Source organism: Ziziphus jujuba, chromosome 12, assembly GCF_031755915.1.
Source record: "Ziziphus jujuba cultivar Dongzao chromosome 12, ASM3175591v1".
Lineage (NCBI taxonomy): Eukaryota > Viridiplantae > Streptophyta > Magnoliopsida > Rosales > Rhamnaceae > Ziziphus > Ziziphus jujuba.
Genome location: NC_083390.1, coordinates 9075331 through 9101045, shown reverse-complemented (window position 1 = coordinate 9101045; position 25715 = coordinate 9075331). Strand labels below are relative to the sequence as shown.

The window sequence follows — 25715 nt, the reverse complement described above, 5'->3', positions numbered from 1 at the left end:
CTCTATAAATAAGAGCCATTAATATTTCTAATAATTGAAATTTATTGACATATTAATAGAAATATTTGTATTTCTCATTCTCATATCTTCCATTTTTATTTTCTAAAAATCTTCAGATTTATCATACAAAATTTAAATATACATGAGTTATATATATATATATATATATATGACTAAATTCAAATCAAATCTTTAATATCATAACTAATTTCATAATTTTTTTTTCAGCTATTAAATTATATAAAAGATTAATATTTAAAATTATATTTATTAATCACTAGATCACAACAAGATTTACTTTTCTTAAATAAGCTTTCAGTATGTCATAAATTTAAATTTAACCACTTTTGAATTTTAAATCCTAACTTTTTATATAATTCAATAACTAATAAAGAATGATTTGATATTAAAATTATTAGATTATCTTGATATAAATTTAATTGTATATATACTAAAATGATATGGCAATAGACCTATGAAAAAGATGGTAAGGAACAACATCTATATCTATTAAATGTACATAATTTTTATGCTCTAATTATCATAAATGATTGTTCTTCATAATCATTATTTTTAAATACATTACCATATTAAAACTGTATATATATATATATAATATGTGATAAAATATTTTAAAAATAAAATGGATAAAATTATTGTTTTGTCATAGAATACAATATTCTAATTAGTCTCTCCATATATATATATATATATATAACAAAGTTCTATTTTTTAATATTTTTAAAAAATAAATAATTAAATAATAAAAAAAATATGAAACAAATGCTAAAAAGAGGGGATAGCACTCATAAGATGAATTCTTTTTATTTATTATTTATTATTTTTATGTTTTTGTTAACTGGATGTTTATTCGACTCCTCATGCTGCGGAATTGGCTCCAATCTTGCATGGCTTACAGTTTGCCAAAGAAATGGGCTTTAATGATCAGGCAAAAAGACTCCAAAATTTCTATATTGGGATTTTATGCGAGAACTTTCCTTTTTATGTGAATTGTCTATTTTAATTTAGAGTATTTCCAATGATATTTTTATTGTTTGAATTTTTTTATTATATTAAAAAATTAGACAGTTATTTAAAAAGAAGTTTTTTAATAAGTTTATCTAAATATTTATAAAAATAAAACAGTGTTAGAGAGCATTTGTAAAAGTGAATATAGATTGCTAGTTTGATATTATAAAAATTGGTATTATTTAAATTTAAATAATATAAGTTTATAATCAGTTTAAAAATTTATATATATATATATATATATAAATTTACAATAAATCATTTATTTATATAATTAAGTATTTAAAATATATTATATATATATTTGTATAAATAATATAATAAAAATATATAAAAAGATAGTGTGAAAAACAGCATTCATAAACGGGAGATGATTTTCGTGATTTATCAACAGCACAATTATCACTTTGTATGCTATCCAGGTCCAGTTTTACAAAACGGGTTTAGAACCGGTAGAGTTGTTGACCGCTTTAGCTTGACCACTTTGGACTCGCACTTTAAAAGCCCCTCTGTCTCGAAAACTATAAAATGAAAGCCATCTCATGTCTCTCCAATGATCGACCGCCAAACCTAAAATAACCCCAAAAATCAACGAAGGTGTTCAGAGTTGAGCTGATCATACACAGAAAGAAAGTCCCATTTTCCCAAAAAACAAAAAGCAAAAAATTTAAAAAAAAAAAAAAAAAAAAAAAGAATGGACTCGTCGTCTTCGTCATCCTCTTCATCTTCAGCAACCTCGTCTATACACTTAGCCATGGCGGCTTTGGTCGGAGGCTCTCTGATGGCCATTTCCGCCTTCTACATCCACAAGCGCAGTGTCGACCAAGTCCTCCAGCGGCTTATTGAGCTCCGCCGCACTACTCTCGAGGAACGCTTCGTTGCCGAAGACGAAGACGACAATGGAGAAGGGGACGAAGAAGAGGAAGAAGAAGAAGGCCACGATGATGATGGAGAGGAAGGGTTTGGTTCCGATGGAGATATGGCTATCAATCGGAAAATGTTGGGAAGAAGCGTATCTAGGTCTGTAGATGAGAACTTCCTTCGCTCTTATAGAATATCGTCTTCGTTGCCGAATGTGGCTTTTGGGAACAGCGATTGGGTTGAGGAAGATGGTAAATTTGATCGACTGCCTAATTTTAGAGCTCAAGGATTTTCTTCTTCTTTAGATAAGCTTAATTGCATTCCTTTAGGGCTTCCACCTCTACGTACTAATCAAAGACGTGGTAATTACACTCGGATATCCACTTTCCTTTTGTGTATAATCGGTTTTATTGCAGATGTTATCTATATATATAATTATATATATGCATGTTGATTCTTTAGGTTCAGAAATATTTAATCGGAATATTGTGTTTGGGGTCGATCGAAGTTAAATGTCTAGAAATTGGATCATACATTTTTTTCTGCTACTATTAAAAAAAAATTTAACGAAGTTTAAATTTCATTTTTGTTAGAGAATATGCCACTATTGTTAAATAATTTCAATTATTTTTCAGACATTTACTATGCCAAGAAAGTATCATATTTTGTTTTACCTTTTTGAACTCCAATGCAGGGGAGGATCGGTCAATTAGCCGCTCTGGTTCTCATACGATGGTGGGATCTGTTGGAAGGTTAGTGACACCGAGATCCCCGGGCCGCAATGCTTTTAATGTTGAGGAAGATTCTGATGATGATAGAACAGAGCTTGCGAATGAAGATGATATGTTTTTCAACTATGGAAACATAGACACTTCCGTTAATGTGCAGGTATGTATTGTTATAGCTTCTAACTTTTCCTTATGGTGCTGTCTTTAATATTGGAAAGTTCATATTTGTTAGCTTACCAAAATGAGGAAACGAATGCACATTGTAGAATCTGATGTTATAGATATCGAACTCAACAGCTTGAAACAAAAAATCATGCTCATTGGAACATCTGTTCTTTACCCTTATGATGAAATCATCACAATGTAGAACAACATACTTTAGTTAAAAATGGATATGCTTATTTTGCTAACGATAAAGGCAGTAAAGGACATCAGGTATATGAAAGTAGTTTTTCTGTTCTGGATTTGTTGTTTTGGTCTTTGTATGTTTAGAATTGTTTACTTAATATGTGTAAAAACTGCTTTTTTGCTAAGGTAATGACAGATTGCACTTATTGTATAAGAATCTGGTTATATGTTTCTAGTTAATTGTTTGGCATGAGTTTGTTAGTTTTAGAATAAATTAAAAAAATAAAGCATCTAGGAACAATCCTTTTTATTTCTTTATGAATTCGCAGGATGTAAATTCGGAACTTCGAAATTCTTCTTCTGCTCCAATGAGAAGTAATGATGGAAATCGTATGCAAGATCAAACACGTGATGTGACTGTGAATGAAGCAAAAGCTGATCTGCAAGGCGAGAGGAAAATAGATTCAACTTCATATCACTTTGCTGGCACTGGTCCAAATTTTTCTGGCATGATTTTACCTCTGAATACTTCAGTTCAAGGTATTTTCAGCTCTCTTGCAATAAAGAGTTTACAGATTTGTGTTTTGTTTGTATTGCTTGTAATTCTCTTGGTGTTATGATGTTTTTGCTCCATCGTTGTTTTTACTAATGAATTGGTGGTCTTGCCATATTTTGCTTTTTGACTTTATTTGATAGCAGTTTTGGGAATAAAGAGTGGGGGAAGGCAATAAGGTTATGACATGGTCAACTTTTAACCATGAGCTGCTTGCTTTCCAAATATGCTCGTTGTAGAGAATAAAAAAGGAAAAAGAGAGCATAACATTTTGTTTAGATGCATTAATTCATCTTTTTTCTGTCAATACATTAAGGTTCAGAGACAATTAACAAAGAAGATGAAGAAGTGCGGAAAATGATTCGAGAATGCTTGGATTTGCGTCAGAAGTACCTTTATAGAGAAAATGTCTATCCATGGATGAAAGTGGAGGTGGATGAAATTGGTTCATCGGAGGGTAAAAGCAATCCGTTTCATTTTAAGCCTGTTGAAGCATCAGCTGTGAGTCACTTTGTCCAAAATGTCTGTCTGTGTGCATCTCTAACTTCTCCTCCCTCCCAGCATTTGGCATCTATCTAGGTTTTGGGTTTAGATTATTCAAGGATTTCATAAGCATTTTCCTGATATTATTTCTTCCAATTTTTTATGCAGCATTCCTTCAAGATGGAAGATGGTGTTGGGCATGTTTATGCAAAAGAAAATGGTAAGAACTGAATTATATTTTAGGAAGGGGGAGCGTACCACATACAGAGCTTTTTAAGAAAGCTTTTTGACAAATAATCTAGGCTTTTCAATTAATATAATCCAACAGTATATATTTGTTTTGTTTAATCCCTTAATTCTTTTATATTCATATTGAAACACACTACTTTTTGGGTAAATTAATTATCATTGTCAAAAAAATTTCCAAAACAATCTTTCTCTCTCTCCCTTAAATTCCCAACCCTTTTTCTCTCTCGTAAATTCCCAATTACTCAATTCTTGAACTGCAAATTTTGGGAGTGAAATATATATTTATATATATATATATATATATATTTTTTTTGCTTTTTTTATCAAACAAAAAAATATAAATATATATATATACATGTAAAACAATTGCATGGGTAGATTTAATTTTTTTTTTTTTTTATAATCAAAATAGGTAGATTTAATTTGATGCTTCAATTTGTGGCCAATAGATGGGCGCACCTGATTTTATTTTACAAAGTTTTTTTTTAAAAAAAAATAATAATAAGATGGAAATGCATTACTCAATTGAATTCTGTAAGATTGTTAATGTTTTAATAAAATATCATTTTCTATAGTTAAGATTCTCGATGCTTTAATAATATATTCTTTTCCTTTAAATGTTAAATTCAATATTTCTATTGCTTTCAAAAAAATTTGACTCTTTTGCTTCAAATCTACTTGCAAGAACAATATTGATAGTGAAGGTGGGGGATTAATTGTAGTTTTGGAAAGTTATTTTGAGAGCAATAAATAAATTACCCAAAAATAGTGTGTTTGGATATGGATATAAAATATTTAAGGGTTTAAACAAAAAAATTTATATATCATAGGATTAGATTAATCGAAGAGCCTAGATTATTTATCAAGAAGCCTTATTAAAAAGCCTTGAAAATGGTTAAGAACTGAATTATATTTAAGTATGAGAATTGTTGAGCAGAATAAAATGATCTTCTTTTTTTGGGATTAGCTGATATCAGATCATTTATTTTCTTGAATTCATTCCTTTCCTGCAGATGCTGAAGAACTTTTCCCTGTTGCAAATTCGACAACATTTTTCACTGATATGCATCATCTTTTAAAAGTTATGTCTGTTGGAAATGTTCGCTCTGCTTGCCATCATAGATTAAGATTTCTTGAGGAGGTTATTCTTCAACTTTTTCTTGAAATTCAATTTCTTTGTTATGCATGGGTTTGTATTTATGACTCTGGTCTAACCACCATGCAGAAATTCCGTCTTCATCTCTTAGTAAAAGCAGATAGGGAGTTTCTGGCTCAAAAGGGTGCTCCACATCGTGATTTTTACAACATTCGAAAAGTAGATACACATGTGCATCATTCTGCTTGCATGAATCAGAAGCAGCTTTTGCGCTTTATCAAGTTGAAGCTAAGAAAGGAACCTGATGAGGTAGAACCTCCCTTTTTTTTTTTTGGAAGTTATTGCATTGAGTTGAATGGTCCATAGTTTTATCTAAACAGTCAAAGTAGGACCAATTTTTCCTTGTCTTTTCTTATATGGTTTCCTTTGCCATTGTTATTTCACTATTAAGGTTTAGATTTGTTGATGCTTCCTAAGCTGTGCTACTTGCATTGGGCAGGTTGTTATATTCAGAGATGGAAAGTATCTTACACTTAAGGAAGTTTTTGAGAGTTTGGATTTGACAGGGTTTGCATTTCTATGATCTTGTTTATTTGTAATTGGTATACATATGCTCTCCTCTCTCTCTCTCTCTCCCCCCCGTCAGTGAAACTGGTGTTAATTGCATTGTAGGTATGATCTGAATGTTGATTTATTGGATGTTCATGCTGATAAAAGTACCTTTCATCGATTTGACAAATTCAACCTAAAGTACAATCCATGTGGACAAAGCAGATTGAGAGAGATATTCTTGAAGCAAGACAATCTTATTCAAGGTGTGGTTCCAAGCGAAAGTCAAATTGTTTTCATTCCCAAAACTAATATGAAATAATTGAAATATATCATATATTTTCCAGTTTGGAAATTCCTGTTTACTGTTTTGAGTATTTCATTCATGGAGAAAATATTAGACCCTTAAATTTTACGGCAATGTTCTTTTGCTTGTGCTCTTCTACTTATTTACTTGACATATTTGATTGGTGATTGGAATATTGCAGGACGGTTTTTGGCTGAAGTGACAAAACAAGTTTTACTAGATCTTGAAGCTAGCAAATACCAGGTTTTATACATATGTTTTATACCTTTGGTGTTAGAAATCCAAAATGCTGCTATTTAATTCTGTAAATCTCTCTGTCTTTCTCCCTTACTTAGATCCTGATGTTATTCTCAGATTTAACATATATTTTCTTATAGACCCATGTATTGAGTCGAGATGCTGCAATTTAAATATATCAGCTTTCCATATGATTTCTTTCATTGGATGGTTAGAAAATTATCTTAAAACATTGTAGGCTTATTATCATGCACATTTTAGAAAAGATTTAAACTTTTAGGCTTATTCAATTCGATCCTTTTCAGATGGCGGAGTACAGGATTTCGATTTATGGAAGAAAACAAAGTGAATGGGATCAATTGGCTAGTTGGTTTGTCAACAATTCGATTTATAGTGAGAACGCTGTTTGGTTAATACAGGTACCTTATGATGTTTGTTTTTCGTTTTGTTAACAATTGTATGATGAGTGGTTCACCATCCTGCATTTCTAGGAGCTTGAACTCATGTTCACAATCTCTATATTGCACATGGTTCATTAGTTGTCTTTTCGGTTCAGTATTGAGTATTATCTGCTTGTTTGAAAACTAAAATTAGGGTCAGTGGAGTTGAGAGATGGAGAAATGGGGTTAAAAGAGCCAGGTTGACTTAGCATATGAGAATTGGATGTTTCCAAGTGCACTATACATTGTATGCATCTGCATTTAGATTTAGACCCATTAGTTTTGACTCTTTATAATAACAAGCCATATCATAATGTTAATTTCTGGATTAAAGTATTAAAAAAATATAAGATAATAAGTTCGTTTCATCAACATGATCTGTAGCCTTATAAACATGGTTTCCAGATGTTATTATCAATGTATCCAAGAGATGGAGATCGGTGCCTGTCTCAGTTTGGAGAAACTGATGGCTATTCTCTTGAAGTAACTAAAAGTTGCAGATGAACCATACAAACTGGTTTAGGAGGGAGGAGGAAGTGTATACTTGTTTTTTGTAGGTGTATATATACATATATATAGGTCTACGGACCATGTTGACTCTCTTTCTCCCTCTGAATTTTTAGAATCCTCTTAGATAACTTTTTCTCCGTGTCCATCTTTTTAATAACTTGCACGTCTTCTCTGTTCCATTTTTTTATGTCATTTTACACATGCCTTTCCAACGAATTCTCTCCTTTATATATATATATATATATACAAGCTTCATTCTTCTTTCTACTTATATGGTTATTATATTGACATCAACATGCAGCTTCCTCGGCTATACAATGTCTACAAGAAATTGGGAATTGTTACCTCTTTCCAGAATATTTTAGATAATGTCTTTATTCCACTCTTTGAAGTCACAATTGATCCAAATTCTCATCCACAGCTACATCTGTTCCTGATGCAGGTTAGTTGATTATCTGTCAAAGGTTCATTATCTCAAAATATAAATAAAAAAATCTGTATGTATGTATGTTTGATACTTGTTAGACAACATTTTAAATAATAATGATAGGATTTCATTTTAATTGTATTAAGCATTTTGACGAGGTTATCTGTATACACAGGTGGTGGGCTTTGACATTGTAGATGATGAAAGTAAGCCAGAGAGACGCCCAACAAAACACATGCCTACACCTGCTGAATGGACCAATGAATTTAATCCTGCATATTCTTATTATGCCTATTACTGCTATGCAAATTTATACACTCTTAACAAGGTCTGTACTTTAGTCCTTATGGATTAAAATACCATTTTTTACATGTTTGGCATATATTTTTATGTTCTACTGTCTTAACCCGCCCAGTGACTCTTGATTTACTCTCTTGTTTCTCGTTTCTTTAGCTACGGGAATTAAAAGGAATGCCAACAATAAAATTTCGACCACATTGTGGAGAGGTTTTTTGCTGCTACCTAAATTTTTCTTTTTGAACCTTATGCAGTGATTGAGATTCTAATATTTTTTATAATCTGTGCAGGCTGGTGATATTGATCATTTGGCAGCTGGGTTCCTTCTGTGCCATAATATTTCTCATGGGATAAACCTGCGAAAGTCTCCTGTTTTACAGTATCTGTATTATCTGGCACAGGTTAGCTCCATAAGACTTTTTGTTTCTCTCAGAAATTTCCCAATTCCATCCCCCATGGTTTCTTCTTAAGTATTGGTGCATTTTCATTTTCTTTTCCTGTTAAACCTTTCTCTGCTTATGTTTCAATTAAAATCAAACTGATTAGCAATCTACTTAATTTGTTCAGGTTGGATTATGTATGTCACCTTTGAGTAATAATTCTCTTTTCTTGGACTACCACCGAAATCCCTTTCCTGTGTTCTTCCAACGAGGCCTAAATGTCTCACTATCAACTGATGATCCTTTGCAAATACATTTAACTAAAGAGCCACTGGTCGAAGAATATAGTGTTGCAGCTAAGGTTTGTTAATTCCTGAATTTTATATTCCATTGTTCATGTATCTTACTATCCATCTTATTAAGTCATTATGATGTAGGTATGGAAGCTCAGTGCTTGTGACCTTTGTGAGATAGCGAGAAATTCTGTTTATCATTCTGGCTTTTCTCATTTTGCAAAGGTAGTAACGTGATAAATAAGTCCTTTTGGTTCTCGAGCATTAGAAATTTAGATTACTAGAAAAATGATGATGCATACATGCTGAATCTGGTCATTTATTAGATTCATATTTAGTTATTTGGTCCCATCCAAACTTGTGCCATAGGAAATATGAAACTTTGGGAATCACCGACCAGTGTATAAGGCTGAGACCTGATTGTATCCTTTGAAATCGTACATACAACAGAATGAAGCACTAGAAAGACAACAAGAGGGGGAATATAAGAAATGAAATAAAAAAATTAAAAATAAAAAAAAATTGAGTGTTAAAGCCTTTGCTATTACAAAACTAACAGAAGTATATTAGGATATAAATATGCAACTTCCCTTGGTTCCTTTTGGGGGAATAGGAAACTAGATAGCATGGAATGCTTACAGCCCTCTTTGTTTTTCATCCTTTAGACGATCTGGCTTATACAACCCTGCTTTTCTTACTACAACTTTTGTTCTGTCATCGTTGCTGTGATCATTTACACATTTTTGGTTCCCCTTGCAGGCCCACTGGCTTGGTAGTAGATACTTCTTGAGAGGTCCTGAAGGAAATGATATTCATAAGACAAATGTACCAAACATACGGATTGAGTTTCGGCATGAGGTGAGTGTTATTAGTTTCTATTTAACTTATTAATGTGAAGTAGTTCCATGATTTTCCTTTCTAGTTAATTATCTAGTGTTTTTGCAGACATGGAAGGAGGAATTACAGTATATCTATTCAGGAAAAGCCAGGATTCCTGAAGAAGAAGACCCCTAAAGTGTATATATATGTACTCTGGAAAATTCTGGATTTCTGAAGATAGCATTGGAAGAAGCGGAGCAATGAGGTGTGAAGGGGCTCCAAGGGAGACACCATAATGCATTGTAGAGGGAAACACCTTACCAGTTTTGTTTCGTCGGGGCTTTATGTTTTTGTAAGAGAGACACCATAATGCCCTAGAAAATGACTTCATTATGCACCATTTAATATCTATAATGCGTGTCTTCTGATTTAGTTACCGTGTGGTCTGGTTTGGAGCCTCACTTTCCACCTATATTTTCCAAACTGATGATGATGAACGAGAACGACATATTGAGGTTACCTCATGACCCGAATCTTATTTTTTGGCCCAGATCCAGATTAAAAATAAGCTCTTTTTTTTTTTTTTCTAATTTTAAGTATTTTCTTTTAATAGTTCATTCTTAGGGCAAAACTGCAGGTTGTACGGTCTCTTTTGACATTTTTAAAAGGGGGGAAAAAAGTTATCAAGCATAGGTGCATCTTTTCTTCACCTTTTGATTTTGAGTGTTGCGGACAGAGATATTTAATTTGCTTTTCTTCTTTTTTGCTCCATATTTAGCTGCCGTGGGTTAAAAGCAGTTGCTTTTTATTTCCCTGTTATTTTCTAACTTAAAGTAGGATGTCTAATCAATTTCATTCCTTTTATTTTATTTTATTTTTTGGGTAAATCTAATCAATTTCATTTGTTTTCTTCAAGAGTAAGAAAAAGCTGTTAGTTTCCAATTGAAAATTGGATATTTTAACACTTTTTTCGAGTATCAAAATCGATCTTCTATTCCACCAAATAAAATAGACAATTGGCTATGATAATGTTGTTTCATTTTCTTGGAAAATTATTGATTAGAACCGATTAGAAAGGAACAGATACTGCCATAAAGAGAAGGAAGTCGAGATCCGCATGCAATTTTATGGGTTGTCTATATTTGATGCCCGAAACATGTTTCATGTATTCAGCCCAAAAAAATAAAAAATAAAAAAATAAAAACATGTTTAATGCATATTTTTTAAAGCTATGTAAAGTTGAAAAAAAGTAAAGGTAATTTCATTACAGCAATATGAAAGGTAATTCAGACCAAAAAAAAAAAAAAAAAAAGAAGGTAATTTTATTGAATCTTATATTTTAAGTTCAAGTTCAAAATGGGACATAAATTTGCATTAAAAATCATATTAGGAACATATTTAAATTATTCCTGTACAGCTGTTGTTACATATTAATATGAATCCCTTTGTATGGAGTTTGTTATAACTATCCTAATCCAATCATTATTTTAAGTTTATCAACAAAAAATTCTACTTACATAGACAAAAATACACAAACAAATAAATAAAGTAACATTCAGACAAAAATAAACAAACAAATAAATAAGGTAACATTCAAATTACTATGTTAGGTGTTGAAATTATTTGGGATCGTTCCCAAAAAAAAAAAAAAAAAAAAAAAAGAGATGAACCCCAGGGTTAAAAAGAGGCTTTACAAATTCCATATAAAAACCCACATAATAATTATCCAATTTAGCTTCTTTTTTTTTCTTTTTTTTCTTTTTTTTCTTTTTTTTTTAAATATAGGATCCACCCACTTAAAGCCTTATTCAAAGCCTATCCAAACGAACCCTATTACCAGTATTTAAACTCTAAAATCCGACCCATTCATATTCCTCTCTCTCTCTCTCTCCACCATCATTTTCTCTCTCTAAAATACCTTCGCTGTGTCCTGCCGCTTCCTCTTCCTGCTTCATCTCCTTTCCCCCAAAAAAAAAAAAAAAAAAAAAAAAAAAAACCCACAAAACCCTCACTTTTCGCTAACCCACTTCCACCACCACCTCCAGGTGGTGCTCCGGCCGATCAACCTAGAAACCACTTTTACAAACCCCACTTTGTGAACGACGACAATGGCGGCCACGGCGGCCTCTGATGTCACCGACGGACCAGTCCTCAGCCTCATCAACAAGCGCGTCCGAGCCCTCCGCAAGAAATTGAACCGCATCGTTCAGATGGAGGAAGCCATATCACAAGGCAAGCAAATTAACAACGAACAAAAGGAAGTTCTTCGCTCCAAACCCGCCGTCGCCGCTCTAATCGACGAGCTCGAGAAGCTCCGTCAACCGCTTTCCACTGCGGTTTCAGAGGAGATCGACCTCGCCGTTCAACGCCACCAGGTCTCGCTCTCCACCCAGCCTCTCGCTGATAATTCCGAGAAGGACGACGGGAATGAACAGCCCAATGGACCCGAGCCCGTAACACGGGAATCCGATCAGCAGGGTGTGGTGGAGGATGTTCTGAATCTTCTATATTTTGGGTCTCTGTTCGACGTCAAGTCGCAGAGTGACTTTACGTCGACTATGTTCACCAGGACCCATGAACGTGGTTGTTGCTTGACCTACGACTATGTCACCGACGACGCCACGGATCTGCTTGGTGAGAAGGACTTGGATTTGATTTCCAAGTTGGGTGGGCTTTTGATATCGCGGCCGGTGGATTCGAGCTTGTCGCACAAGAATGCGCTGCACCAGTGCTTAGAGCACGCTAAGCTATGGCTCGAGAATTCAGACCAGCCCATTGAGCCTAGTTCTAATATTACTTGTAAGCCTTTTAGCCTAAATTTGTCTTATTTTCTTAATTCAAGGCATTTGAATTTGTGTTGTATGGAATTTTTTTTTTTTTTAATTTAACGAGTTGGGTTTTGTAGATGCGGGACTGAGAGAGAGGCTGAACAAGATTATGGCTTCAGACTACTTCATCACCACGCCTGAGATGAAAGCTCCTGTGGAAGTTGCTGCTGCTGCAGGAAATTATGCTGCTTTCCAGGTGCCAGTGCATAGCTCCATCCCATCCGTCTCGGTTCCTGTCCAGGTGGAAAACTCGGTCTCACAGTTCCAACAGGTCTAACGTTGATTTTGGCTGTTATTTATTGTATACGAAATCTGGTTCTGCTGTCTTTTATTTGAACAGTAATGCGTTATAACTTATATCATAAGTGTAATAGGTTCTTGAGCTAGATTGGCAGGCTAGACACTCACATTGTTTAGAAAAACTAGCAACAGCGAGGAAGTAATTACTGGTAGGCATGTCTCCTTTGGCAATGCTGATTGTTGAGCCAAACTACAGGGTAGTGAAATGTGTTTTTATTTTTTGATTGAAGATGCCTACATAAAACTTGGACGGTGCACATGTTTGGTGCTAATATAGAATTGTTGTAAGGAAAGTTAGTTTGCGGTTGAAACCTTCTCATTATCTGATATTGAACTCACAAATTTAATGTTGACAACATTCTCTGCGACTGCTGCTTCTTGGTTGATGATGATTATTCCATGAAGTTATGATTAATATGACCCTGTTTGTTAATGTTCATATATCTTTTGTGTGTGTTATTGGTCTAGTTTTTTTATTGTTATTCTTGTGTTTGTGCATAGTCATCAAGGGAACTCTAGATATTATATAAGATATGTTTTACTGGTTGAATGCTAGAGCACGTTCGACTACATGCTGAGTAATGGTAAAAGTTATGCGGTCATTTGTCTCCATGTTACTTGTTTTTTGTCCGATATAGTTGTTTCTTTACTGTTTGATAGTTGTTAACTCTTGGTGAACCTTGCTGTTGGGTTGGTGACTGGTGTATGGAAGTTTTAACTCTTTTTTTTTTTTTCCCACCCTCAAAAAGACAATGAAATGGTGCTCCCTTGATGCTCTTTGTTTTTTGGGTTTTTTTTTTTTTTTTTTTGGGGGGGGGGGGGGCGCATTTCCTGCTATATTTATTCATCTATGAGTACTCTTTTTATTAAAATACCTTAAAGAGCATACGTATATTAATAAATGAAGTAAAGAAGTAAAGAATACCTTAAAGAGCATATATAATAATAAATGTTATTCACCAAAAAATAAATATAATAATAAATGTTTATATGTTTGATTATTTTCATACTTGATTTGATGCCTTCTTCTAACTATTTAAATTTCCATTGGCTGGTTGTTGTTGATTTCTGATCCTGCTTTATCCTAGTTATTTGTCAATCTCATATGTTCTGCCTTTACTTGCATCCTTGAGGGAAAGTTTTTAGCTGGCAGGTATTTTTGTTTAAACTTCTGTTAGATTTGGGGAACTTAATAGTTTGACTCTTATAGGTTGGAATTTTGATGACATGTTGATGTGGGACAGGTGGTGAAGAAAAAACTGAAAATTAAAAGATTAGACTCTAGTATCACACGAGAACAATTTTGGGAATCACTCCTAAAATCCCTATGCATCACACCTAAATCCCTATGCATCACACCTAAGTTTGTTTTGGTTTCATATAATAATAAATGAAGTAAGAAGTAAAGAATACCTTAAAGAGCATATACAGTAATAAATGTTATTCACCAAAAAATAAATATAATAATAAATGTTTATATGTTTGATTATTTTCATACTTGATTTGATGCCTTCTTCAAAATATTTAAATTTCCATTGGCTAGTTGTTGTTGATTTCTGATCCTGCTTTATCCTAGTTATTTGTCAATCTCATATATTCTGCCTTTACTTGCATCCTTGAGGGATAGTTTTTAGCTGGCAGGTATTTTGTTTAAACTTCTGTTAGGTTTGGGTAACTTAATGGTTTGACTCTTATAGGTTGGAATTTTGATGATATGTTGATGTAGGACAGGTGGTGAAGAAAAAACTGAAAATTAAAAGATAAGACTAGTATCACACTAGAACAATTTTAGGAATCACTCCTAAAATCCCTATGCATCACACTTAAGTTTGTTTTGCATCACATAAAACCAGAGAAATAACTCTGAATTGACTTCACTAGGGAGAACAATTGAAACAAAGTTCTAATTGTTTTAATTCTAAACCTGGCTCTCTCTCTTTTTTCCTTCTTAATTGGTCTAAATGAGTACTAGAAAGGAAAAAAAGTATAGAATGTTCTCTAGTGGTAAACCAAGCATAATGGGAACGTGTGTGAAATTGATGGATTTCTATTGGTAGAGAAGGTTGCAGTTTATAAGTGGTCATACTGGCCTTGATTATATGTATGTATTAGCCAGTATGTGTTAACCAGCCAGAACATGTGAGGAAAGCATATTGTTGGGAGGGATTCTATTTTTATTTTTTATTTTTTTTTAAAGGTTAAAATAGTCCACCTATTTTTATATAACTATGTTCGCGTATTTTGTAGATATGATATTTTATCAAGATACAGTAGCTTTGAAGATCATCATGAAAGAGAGTCATTGATTCCCCGCTTCTCTTTTTTTTTTTTTTTTTTTTTCCCCTCCTCTTGTTGGGTTATGTTGTTCAGGTACTGGTACTAAGATTATCAGATAAAGAATTTGTCATGCAGCACCCTGTTATAAGCAGTCCAATAATGTGAAAAATAACTTTTGTAATGGTGATGTCATACAGTATTTCCTCCTAAAATCATTGCTACATATCATATCTTTAGGCTGCACTATTAGAATTTTTAAGATATCTTCTCCCTCCTCAAGTTTTACATTTCATGTACTTTTCCTACCAGCTAACTCTCTGATATGCCTCCCACTTCCAAATCTCCCATGAAATTCCCTGCAACTTTCCTCTTTGATTGTGTAAATTATAAATACAACCTAAGGAATCTTTTGAATTGGAGTTTATGTCTTGCACAAAAGCAATAGTTCAAGGAATGTTACAGTTTTCTGAAGTTTCAACTGAAACTTCAATTTTCTGTTCATTGAATATTACAATCTTGGTTTTAGGGTTGTGTACATAAAAATAACCTTCTTTTAATTTTTAAGCTTTGCTTGTGGCACAACAAAGCTCGATCTAACAATAATACTATATGTTAACTTTTGTATTTGTCATTCTAAACCAAACAGAGATTTTATTTCAAGTATTCACTTCCATTATGTGTGTCTTCTAGGAAGAAGGAACAAGTTTTCAAGGACATGAAATCAGTGACAATCAACCAAGTCCTCTAGAGGAACTTCAGGAGGTGCTTTCAGCTTAGCTTTTATACAATCCTTCATTACTTGTGCACATTTGATTAAAGATGATAGATAGGCTTCTATTTTGCAGGATGATGAAGTTGAACGGGAATATTCTGCAGAGGCTGTCTCTGTTGATCAAGAACAAGTTAGACCAGAGGCAGAAGTAGTCCAGAGAGACTTTGAATCAAAAGATCAACAGTATGTTCCACGAAGGTCCTATCAGAATCAAAGAGGTGGCCGTGGTGCTGGAGGTGGCCGTAGGGGTTATCCGAATGGCCGTGGAGGTCGAGGCAGCAGCAGAGGGGGTGGCGCCTACCAGAATGGTCGGAACCAATATTATGAGCAGCCTGGAGGTTATTATCCAAGGAATTATTACAGCAATAACCATAGGGGAAGAGGGGGAAGGGGTGGTGGGCCACCTTACAACAATAACCATGGATCTGTTCAAGTTGGTCAAGCCTCAGCCAGCATTGGGGTTGGTTCATGATGTCGATAGGATGCATGTCACTAGCTTTATGTGTGGGTGGTGAAACTTTCTTTCCTTTGCATGAAGAATTGATCTTGAATGTGAGTTACCGACAGAATTCACCATCCATTACACTTTTTTGTAGTCAAGTTAATGAAGGATTTCAAACCAGAAACCATTACCAAAAAAAAAAAAAAGTAGTTTTTTGGACCTATTTTGATATGGTTTATTAGAACTTAGCTTCTGATAGTTGATTGACATTCCAATCCAATTTAGATTACGTTTATAAGCATTGAAAACGTGGGAACGTGCATTTGAAGTAGAATTGGTGTTTTAGATTATGAACTCGATATGAAGAATCTAGGACGGTGAAAAAAGTTGCTTAATGAATGGTTTCACTTTTGTAAGACCTTGTGTAGTGGCCAGCTGGAAGGTTCGGTCAATTATTATTTGCCGAAAGCGAAGTTTGATTATTCCATGACCACACTTTTTCCCTCCATATATTACTGTCTGGAAATGCTGACCTGCTATTTGCAATTGCCTATCAACCAACTCGGAAGTGTTTATTGACAATTACATAGTGAAATTTATACACTGAAATTCGACGGCCAGAATTTATTTTGGGTGGTTAAGACATACCATAAAACTATTCAACGACCATAATTCTTAGTACATGGAACCTTATTATTATTATTATTATTATTTTGTATAATCAATGGGTAATTAGAAACTAGAATCTTATAAATTGAATGTATGAGTGAGCACTGACGGTGGCAGCTTGACAAAAGGAAAGTGACCCAACCTACATGTCTGCGGGATCCCATACTGTTAAGTTTACATGGTGTAGAATTTTGGCTTTTGGCTTGATGCTTAAGATACTACAAAAAATAATAATAATAAAAATAAAAAATAAAAAATAAAAAATGAAAGAATATATAAGGAGTGGACATCGTATAAATTTTGTAAAAATATTTTCCATCTTGTCTAAGTGCTAAGACAAACTAGACATAGCATAAATTTTGTAAAAATCTTTTCCATCTTGTCTAAGTGCTGAGACAAACTCGTCCCCTATGTGAGCAGTACAAGCTAAAAGGCTCCCATATTGTTTGGAGGGCAAGGGCATAGATGCCAAACAAACTTGACCTCAATCTATCGTCGAAGAAGTTGTTCCTAGGAAAGATTATGGTTCTCGGGTTGATTAGGCTTGCTTGACTACAGCTCAACTGCTTCCCCCATAGTCGTAAGCTTGTTCTTGACAAATCCGATTGGGTGAGCTATCTTCACCAGCTCCCATAGCCCCTCTTCTCTTCCATTATTTCCTAAATTAGGGCTCTTAAGCCAAGGGATTATCTCTCAGATACATATTAAGGAGCAAAACCCAATTTAGCAATATTCATTAAGCAAAAAGGATTTAGACAAGATGAATCCACTAGTTACGAGGGGCGTTCGATTTTTTTTTTTTTTTTATGCGTTTTAGACTCACCAATGCCCCTACCATATTCTGCATCCTCCACGATGAGCTATTCCACCCATAGTTAGGCAAATGAAGGTATACTAAAATTTGAATACTCAAACATGTTTAATAAGCATTAGTCAACCTCCAGAGGACCACAATTTGCTTTTCCAACCTGACATTCTTTTTTTTATTTGCTCTATACTTTGAGATGCTCCTCCTTGCCGATCAAGCAGCAACGCTTCTCAAAATTGATTTATCTTTAAGCTGCTTATGGCTGAGTATTCATTCCATAAGAGTTAGAGAGTTAGCCAAGCGATTGTAGGATTCGCGAAACATGGGTGAAGGTGATCTCCCTAAACTGCTTGATCAATCAAGTCAATGACCCAATCTCAAAGGTGAATCAAGCCTTTGAAACTAGTTCAAATAGCAGTAACAATCTTTGTTCCTACTTTCAATGAGACTTTCTTTCTTAACTACATTAGCTTATCAAACTCTCTTTCCTTTACTAGAAAGGGAGAGCAGAAAAAGTACCAGACAATATGGAAATGATTTTGGGTTAGAAGAGCACACAATATGATGAGAATCATCATGGGAGCACTCAAAAATGGAATCCTGAATCATTAAAGTTGCCAACTTGACCAATTACAAAAGCTCGTGCAAAGATGTTTAAAGAAGCATTAAATGATCTTATCCGAGAGGTGCTTATCAATCAAAAGACAAGAGTTTTGCTAAGTAATAATCAAAATTGGCAACAATACTAAATATTGAAGGCTACGGATATGAAGGCATGAAGGGGGCCAATGTTAAAGGTAATTTGGTCATTTCTCAAGAGTATGATGATGTGGCACTTTGATGACATGGCATCCTTAGACACGTGGAATGACATGTGGCATCTAAGTGGCTATCCAACGTGACTTGAAAAGAAAGAAATCAGCTTGTTTCCTTTTAGAAAGAATTAAGTATCTTACTTGATCTCCAAGTTTTACAATTTCAGTATTATTTTCATTTTAGAAAATCATTAATTTTTATTATGTTTTCAATTATTATTAGCTGGACAATTAATTGTTAACTAGTTTATTAATCTTAATCTGTTATATAATTAGTCACTTTCCTAAACTATAAATGAGTTGAATACTCAAATTTAAATTAGGAAATAAGTTATAATTTAGGGTTTAAGGTTTATGAAACAATTTTGAATGAATTTTTTTCTTTTTTTTGTATGTATTTTTGCCTATAAGAAGGCTTCAATTTCATTAATATAATAACTTTTGATCTTTAGAAAAATTTAATACTTGTAAGAGTTCAACCTTTTAGTTCTCTAACAACTATCCTTTGAACATTTCTAACTTGAGAATTAAAGTTCAAACCTTGACTTATCAATAGTGTATTTCCGCAACCCTTTTATGGCATCATTCATTCCACAGAACCTGAATCAATCAAACAATCGAGTATTAGTTTGTACGAATTTAGGTTGGATTGCTTAGGGTTATATCAATTTGGTATCAAAGCAAGGTTTATAATTTGCAAGTTTGATTATCTTTTAATTTTAATTTTTGTGTTTTGCTACAATTTGGCATTATGTTAGATTGCATTTTAATATATTTATGTTAGTTATCAATCATCATCAAAAATCCAAAAAAAAAAATTCTTCTTGCGTTAGGTTTTGTTCTAGTTCGAATTTTGCTTAGGTTTTCTTGAGTACTAAATTTTGTTTCGGTCTAAAACTTTTGGTGTCCTTGCATCCGTTTAATGTTTGAAAAAATTATTATTTCCTAATCTTAGCCGAAATTGCATTAGTTGTTCTTTTTGAAGAATTTAGTTTTTGCGTGATCTTTTCTTGCTGAATTCTAATCATTAATTTTGCATTATCATCACAGTATCTTGATCAAAAAATTGCATCAAATTTCATCCTTGCCTAAATACATTAGTGGAACCGAATTGAATCAAACTTTATCCATTGGTGTAACTTGTGAGTTGTATTGAATTACTTGGATTGAGATTGACATTTGGTGATATTTTGCTGCTACTTTAGTACCCAAAAAAAAAATGTAAAAAGTACCAAAAAAAAAAAGAAAAAGAAAAGAAAAAAGGTGAAAGTCAAAGTTTATTATGAAGGTTATTGAGATATTACTACTACTTTTGGTTAAGATATATATATTGCAAATTGAATGATTTAGGTTTGGCTAGAAAAATGAGCACTAAGTCTTAAGATTCAAAGAAACAATAAAGGCCGATTCAATGTATTGTTTTTTTACTCTTTGATTCTTGGGTTTAATTGATTTTTTGTCATCTTAAATTGTCTTTTACTATCTAAATCACTTGATATTTCCAGATTCTCTATTGTGGTCATTTTGTTTCAATTCTTTGGTTAATTCCTTTCATTAGCCAAAACTAGTTGTTTTATTATTCGTTTTTGCTTGCTTATTGTTTTTTCTAAGTTAGTCAATTTTGTTGATAAGATAATTGGACCTAATTGTCAGCTTAGTATTGTTTGGGATTTAGTTTGCAAAGAACCAATATATTTGGCTAAGAGAGGAAAAAAAGGCAAGAGAGTGTGAGCTCATTAGAGAGTAAAAGCCAAAATTAGTGTGCAAACACGAGTGTTGGCATCTTAATTAATTGAAACACGTGAGGGAGTGAAATTGTGAAGATCTTTTATATTATTGTGCTTTTATTACCAATCTTTTTCTAGAATAACTTACCCAAAAAACAGATTTTGATCAAACACTCTTACAAGCTCTAATTGGTGACATGACGGAGAAGTTTAAGGTAGAGTTCAAGGCTGAATTGAAGGCGGAACTAAAATAGCTTAGGAGAGAAATTAATGAAGTCAAATCAAGGATCGATGCTTCCTTACAATAAATTGCCCCACAAGTTGGAAGAAACAAGAGAAAAGGTATGCAAAGAGATGAGTATACTAATGAACCAATAGAGATGATTTGGGAGATGAAAAGGTCGATTCAACTAGTATAAGAAAGAGGAACCATAGGGAAAACAATAGGGGTATCAAGCTTAAAATACCTTCATTCTATGGCAAGATGGATCTTGAAGCTTACCTTGAGTGGGAGTAAAGAGTTGAGATAGTTTTTAACTATCATGATTACTCAAAATCTAAGAAAGTCAAGCTAGCAAGTGTAGAGTTTCTTGACTATGCTCTAAAGTGATGGGATAAAGAATGCATTACTAGGAGGAGAGCTAACCAAGCACCAATTTTTACATGGGGAGAGATGAAAACTTTAATCAGAAAGAGACTTATACCTAGCCATTATTATCATAGTATTTATCAAAAGTTACAAAGTTGTTCTCAAGGTTCAAAGAGTGTAGAGGAGAACCACCAAAATATGGAGTCTCTAATACTTAAAGTTGATATGGTGGAAGATGAGAAATCTACTATGGCTCATGTTCTTGGAGGATTGAATAAGAACATTGCTGGCCAAGTGGATTTGCACCAATATATGGATCTTGAGGAGATGTTGCATGTGCAATCAAAATTGAGCAACAACTCAAAGGAGGGGTCCCAGACGGGTACCTAGTGCACCAAGTCCTTTGAAATCAACAATCAATTCATGGAGCACCAACAAAGCCAAGCTAGATTTTAAAGCAACTTCAAGGTAGAAAATAGAAGCTAAGGCTGAAAGTTGTAAGCCACTCCAATCGAGTAAGTCCAATTCAACCCCCTCTTGTAATCGTGATATAATGTGTTTTACGTGCTAAGGCAGGGGACAAAAAGCTAGCCAATGTCCAGATCAAAGGACAATCAAAGGACAATGGTCATACAAGAGAGTGGAGAAGTAGAGTCTGAGTAGGAGGATTCAAGTAACAATGAGATGCCACATTTGGAAGAGTGCAATAATTATGGAGACAAGGAAGGGTTGCCATATCATGAAATTGAATTTGGTGGCAAGACGAGCATTAACATTGTACAAAGATGAGAAGGATATGCAACATGAGAACATCTTTCACACTAAATGCAAAATCCAAGACAAAGTATGTAATGTGATAATTGATGATGGTAGTTGTGCAAATATTGCTAGTACTTTACTTGTTGAAAAACTAGATTTACCTATCTTTAAACAACCAGATCCTTATAGATTACAATGGTTGAATGATAGTGGTAATGTAAAGGTGACTAAACAAGTTGGGGTTACTTTTACTATCAAGAAACACATTTATGAAGTTTTGTATGATGTAGTTCCTATGGAGGTAAACACTTACTATTAGGCTATCATTGGCAATATGATAAGGATTCTATGCATCATACTCGAACTAACAAGCATGAGTTTAATTTTAAAGGTAAAAGAGTTGTACTTGCACCATTATCTCCTAGAAAAGGTACTAAAGGATCAAATATCCATAAAAAAAAGTCAATGGGGAAACAAAATTGCAAGAGAGGTTGAAAATCAAAAGGGAGAGAGAATGATTTCACCTTCAGCCAACGAAAAAAATACAAAGGAGATTAAATCATGTGAGGCTAAGCTGCAATCCAAGAAAGAGAGTGTCAAACCCGTTGGTGCAAGTGAGAAGAAAGAAAAAGAAAAACAGGAAAGAAAGAGGGGAAATAAAATAGAGGCATTTTATGCAAAACAAAGTGAAATAAATAAAGCTTTCTTGAGCAAAAAGCCAATGTTTATAATGATGTATAAAGAATATTATTTGAATTGTTTTGCTAACATTAATGATCTTGTTTTGCCTAGTTATATTACATCTCTTTTGTAAGAATATAAAGATGTCTTTCTAGATGAGATTCCCAAAGGACTACCTATATTAAGAGAAATTGAACATCCAATAGATTTCATTCTTGAAACTTCAATTCCCAACATGCCTGCATACAAAACCAATTCGGAGGAAATAAAGGAATTGCAATGTTAGGCAAGTGAACTTCTTCATAGAAGTTATGTTAGAGAAAGTATGAGTGCTTGTCTAAAATTTGTTTGAAATGTGAAAGGTATGTTGAAGGTAAGTTTTATCTTTTTGATGGTTTCATCTTTAGGGATGAAAAATTATACATTCCTAACTATAGTTTGCGTGAATTATTGGTTAGAGAATCTTATTATGGTGGTTTAATAGATATTTTGGTGTAGCTAAGACATTAGCTATATTGTATGAACATTTTTATTGGTCATGCATAAGAAAGAATGTAGAGAAAATTTATGACAAGTATATTAAGTGTAAACAAGCTAAATCAAAGTTGAACCTCCCATGGATTATACATGTCATTACTTATTCCTAGTCATCCTTACATTAATATCTCTATGGACTTTGTATTAGGATTACCTAGAAGAAAGAGTGGTAGAGATTCTATTTTTGTTGTGGTTGATAGGTTTTTTTTAAAATAGCACACTTTATTGCTTATCAAAAAATGGATAATGCATCCCATATTGCTAATTTGTTTTTCAAAGAAATTGTTAGATAGCATGGTATGCCTAGAACAATAGTTTCTGATAGAGATTCTAAATTTTTAAGTTATTTTTAGAAAACTTTATGGGCTAAATTATATGCTAAATTGTTATTTTCTACTACTTGTCATCCTCAGATTGATGATCAAACAGAAATAATGAATAAAACTTTGTCTACCTTATTAAGAGCTTTAATTAGTAAAAACATTAAAACTTGGAAAGAGTGTTTACCACATGTAGAGTTTGTATACAATAGGGTTATTCATTCTACTACTAAATTTTCACCTTTTAAACTTGTCTATGTTTTTAATCCTTTAACTCCATTGGATTTATCACTATTATTTTTAAGTGAAATAGCTATTGTATGTGGGAAGAGGAAAGCCGAATTGGTCAAACTTCTACATGAAATGGCAGATGCAAACATCAAGAGAAAGACAGAGCAATATGCAAAACAAGTCAACAAAGAAAGAAAAAATGTTGTCTTTAAACCTGGAGATTGAGCATGGTTATACCTTCGGAATGAGAGGTTTCCTGAGCAAAGGAAATCAAAACTTATGCCAAGAGGAGCAATGATTCCTAGTGTTGTAGAAAATTGGAGACAATGCTTATAAGCTAGATCTTCTATGTGAGTATAATGTTAATGCTACTTTTAACGTATTTGACTTATCCCATTGATGTAGACGAAGATTTGAAGATAAATCATCTTCAAGAGGAGGAGAATGATGAGCATCATCATGGGAGCACTCAAAAATGGAGTCCTGAGCCATTAAAGTTGCCAACTAGACCAATTATATGAGCATTGAAGACTGCGGGTATGAAGGCATGAAGGAGGCCAATGTTAAGGCCATTTGGTCATTTTTCAAGAGCATGATGATATGGCACTTTGATGGCATGGCATCCTTGAACACGTGGCATGACATGTGGCATCTAAGTGGCTTGAAAAGAAAGAAATCAGGTTGTTTCCTTTTAGGCCGAATTAAGTATCTTACTTGATCACCAAATTACTTGTTTTCCAAGTTTTATGATTTAGTCTTATTTTGATTTTAGGAAACTTTTAATTTTTATTATGGTTTCAATTATTTTTAGTTAGACAATTACTTGTTAACTAGTTTCCTAATCTTAATCTGTTATGTAACTAGTCACTTTCCTAAACTATAAAAGAGCTAACTAGTCAAATTTAAATTATGAAATAAGTTAGAATTTAGGGTTTAAGGTTTAGGAAACAATTTTGGACAAACTTTTATCTTTTTTTGCATGTATTTTTGCCTACAAAAGGCTTCAATTTCATTAATACAATAACTCTTGATCTTTAGCAAAATTTAATACTTGTGAGAGGTAAACATTTTGGTTCTCTAACAACTATCATTTGAATTTTTCTAACTCGAAAAATAAAGTTCAAACCTTGACTTATTAATAGGGTATTTTCCCAAACTTTTTATGGCGTCATTCATTCCACAAAGCTTTAATCAATTAGACAATTGAGTATTAGTTTGTACAAATCTAGGTTTGATTGCTTAGGCTTGTATCAAAATAAAGGTAAGTGAACAATGTCAATAAAAGACGATTTGTAAGATCTTCCTCAAAATTAAACAAAGTGAAGAATGGGTATTCCCAGCCCATGGAATTAGATGTTGAATACATACAATTTTGAGAATCAAGGTAACATGATGGCTACTAGAAACATTGAGCTTAGGTGCATAATGCTAAAATAAGTGATTGAAAAGTATGTTTCCATCCCGACAACTGCTTACTTTTCTTGGTAGGAATAACACTTAACTGACTTTTCTCTACGCAACAATAAGAGCAACAAAAAACAAGGAATTGATACATCAATAATCGAAGAATAAGGCAAAACAAATTTCCAAACAAGGGGGACACTAAAATTAGCAGGCTTTCTCTCATTGAATAACTGGTGTGTTATCAAAAGTCCATGTAGGTGAGAGAAAAAAGACCAAGTAGCTCCTAACCCGAAGGAACACCAACAAGCTTTTACTAAATGGCCATCAAAAGTAATTTGCATAATCGTACATTTTTTCAAATTATAACAAAAAACAAATGCAATTGGTCAAATTGGGCCCCTATGTTAATGATATAATAGTTAATTCAAGATTTAGGTGATTCATCTCATTTAACTAGTATTGAAATAGTTCAGGAATTCGAGATGATGCCTTATTTTGTTTTTGCTTTTGCCAATTGAAATTGAATAAGAATCAAATATAATCAAGTTGAATCAACTTCTAATGAAACCCAAAAAAAAAATTAAATCTAAATGAAAGAAAGAAATAGAGTAGGATGAAAAATATGCAAAACTAATAAAAGGGTGCGAGTGGAAAAGCTTATAAGAGATTATTCACACTGGTATCTAATAAGTTCTACCTACTATGGGACTTGAACCAATGACTCCTACAGAGTATGAAAGCAATACTCTAACCATTAAGTTAAGTAGGCCATTTAATTTTGATTCCTTTTAGCCCTTTCTAGCCACGTGTAGTAGCACTCTTACCCCGGATAAATTCAATAAAATAGATTCGTTACAAGAAAAGTGAACATTCTTCTCATGGCAAAGCAAATAAAGTGCATTTCTTGATTTGATTTATCTCATTGTAACTCTTGCTTCTTTTTCTTGAAA

At 33.2% G+C, this 25715-nt stretch overlaps 2 protein-coding genes across 8 annotated transcripts; both read left to right on the top strand.

Moving 5' to 3' along the window:
• Nucleotides 1-1494: 1494 nt before the first annotated feature.
• Nucleotides 1495-10315, top strand: LOC112490409 (AMP deaminase). 4 transcript variants are annotated; one of them, XM_048462705.2, is made up of 19 exons: nucleotides 1497-2252; nucleotides 2585-2778; nucleotides 3296-3506; nucleotides 3836-4020; nucleotides 4171-4222; nucleotides 5265-5392; nucleotides 5477-5656; nucleotides 5847-5914; nucleotides 6020-6162; nucleotides 6385-6446; nucleotides 6746-6859; nucleotides 7692-7832; nucleotides 7993-8145; nucleotides 8271-8324; nucleotides 8405-8515; nucleotides 8682-8855; nucleotides 8932-9012; nucleotides 9547-9645; nucleotides 9722-10315. In XM_048462705.2, exons 1-19 carry the CDS (start codon nucleotides 1724-1726, stop codon nucleotides 9839-9841), a joined length of 2799 nt encoding a protein of 932 aa, XP_048318662.2. In that variant the 5' UTR covers nucleotides 1497-1723; the 3' UTR covers nucleotides 9842-10315. The 4 variants fall into 4 exon arrangements, with proteins under 4 accessions (XP_048318664.2, XP_048318662.2, XP_048318665.2 ...); XM_048462706.2 differs by having other exon boundaries at nucleotides 1500-2252; nucleotides 9733-10315; XM_048462707.2 differs by lacking the exon at nucleotides 8932-9012 and having other exon boundaries at nucleotides 1495-2252.
• Nucleotides 10316-11465: 1150 nt separating this feature from the next.
• Nucleotides 11466-16641, top strand: LOC107428788 (uncharacterized). Of its 4 annotated transcripts, none has more exons than XM_025078310.3 (4): nucleotides 11466-12405; nucleotides 12512-12675; nucleotides 15702-15773; nucleotides 15842-16641. In XM_025078310.3, the coding sequence occupies exons 1-4, from the start codon at nucleotides 11715-11717 to the stop codon at nucleotides 16253-16255; spliced, it is 1341 nt and encodes a 446-aa protein (XP_024934078.3). In that variant the 5' UTR covers nucleotides 11466-11714; the 3' UTR covers nucleotides 16256-16641. The 4 variants fall into 4 exon arrangements, with proteins under 4 accessions (XP_024934078.3, XP_024934077.3, XP_015894863.3 ...); XM_025078309.3 differs by having other exon boundaries at nucleotides 11467-12405; nucleotides 12512-12705; XM_016039377.4 differs by having other exon boundaries at nucleotides 11468-12405; nucleotides 15857-16641.
• Nucleotides 16642-25715: the final 9074 nt, after the last annotated feature.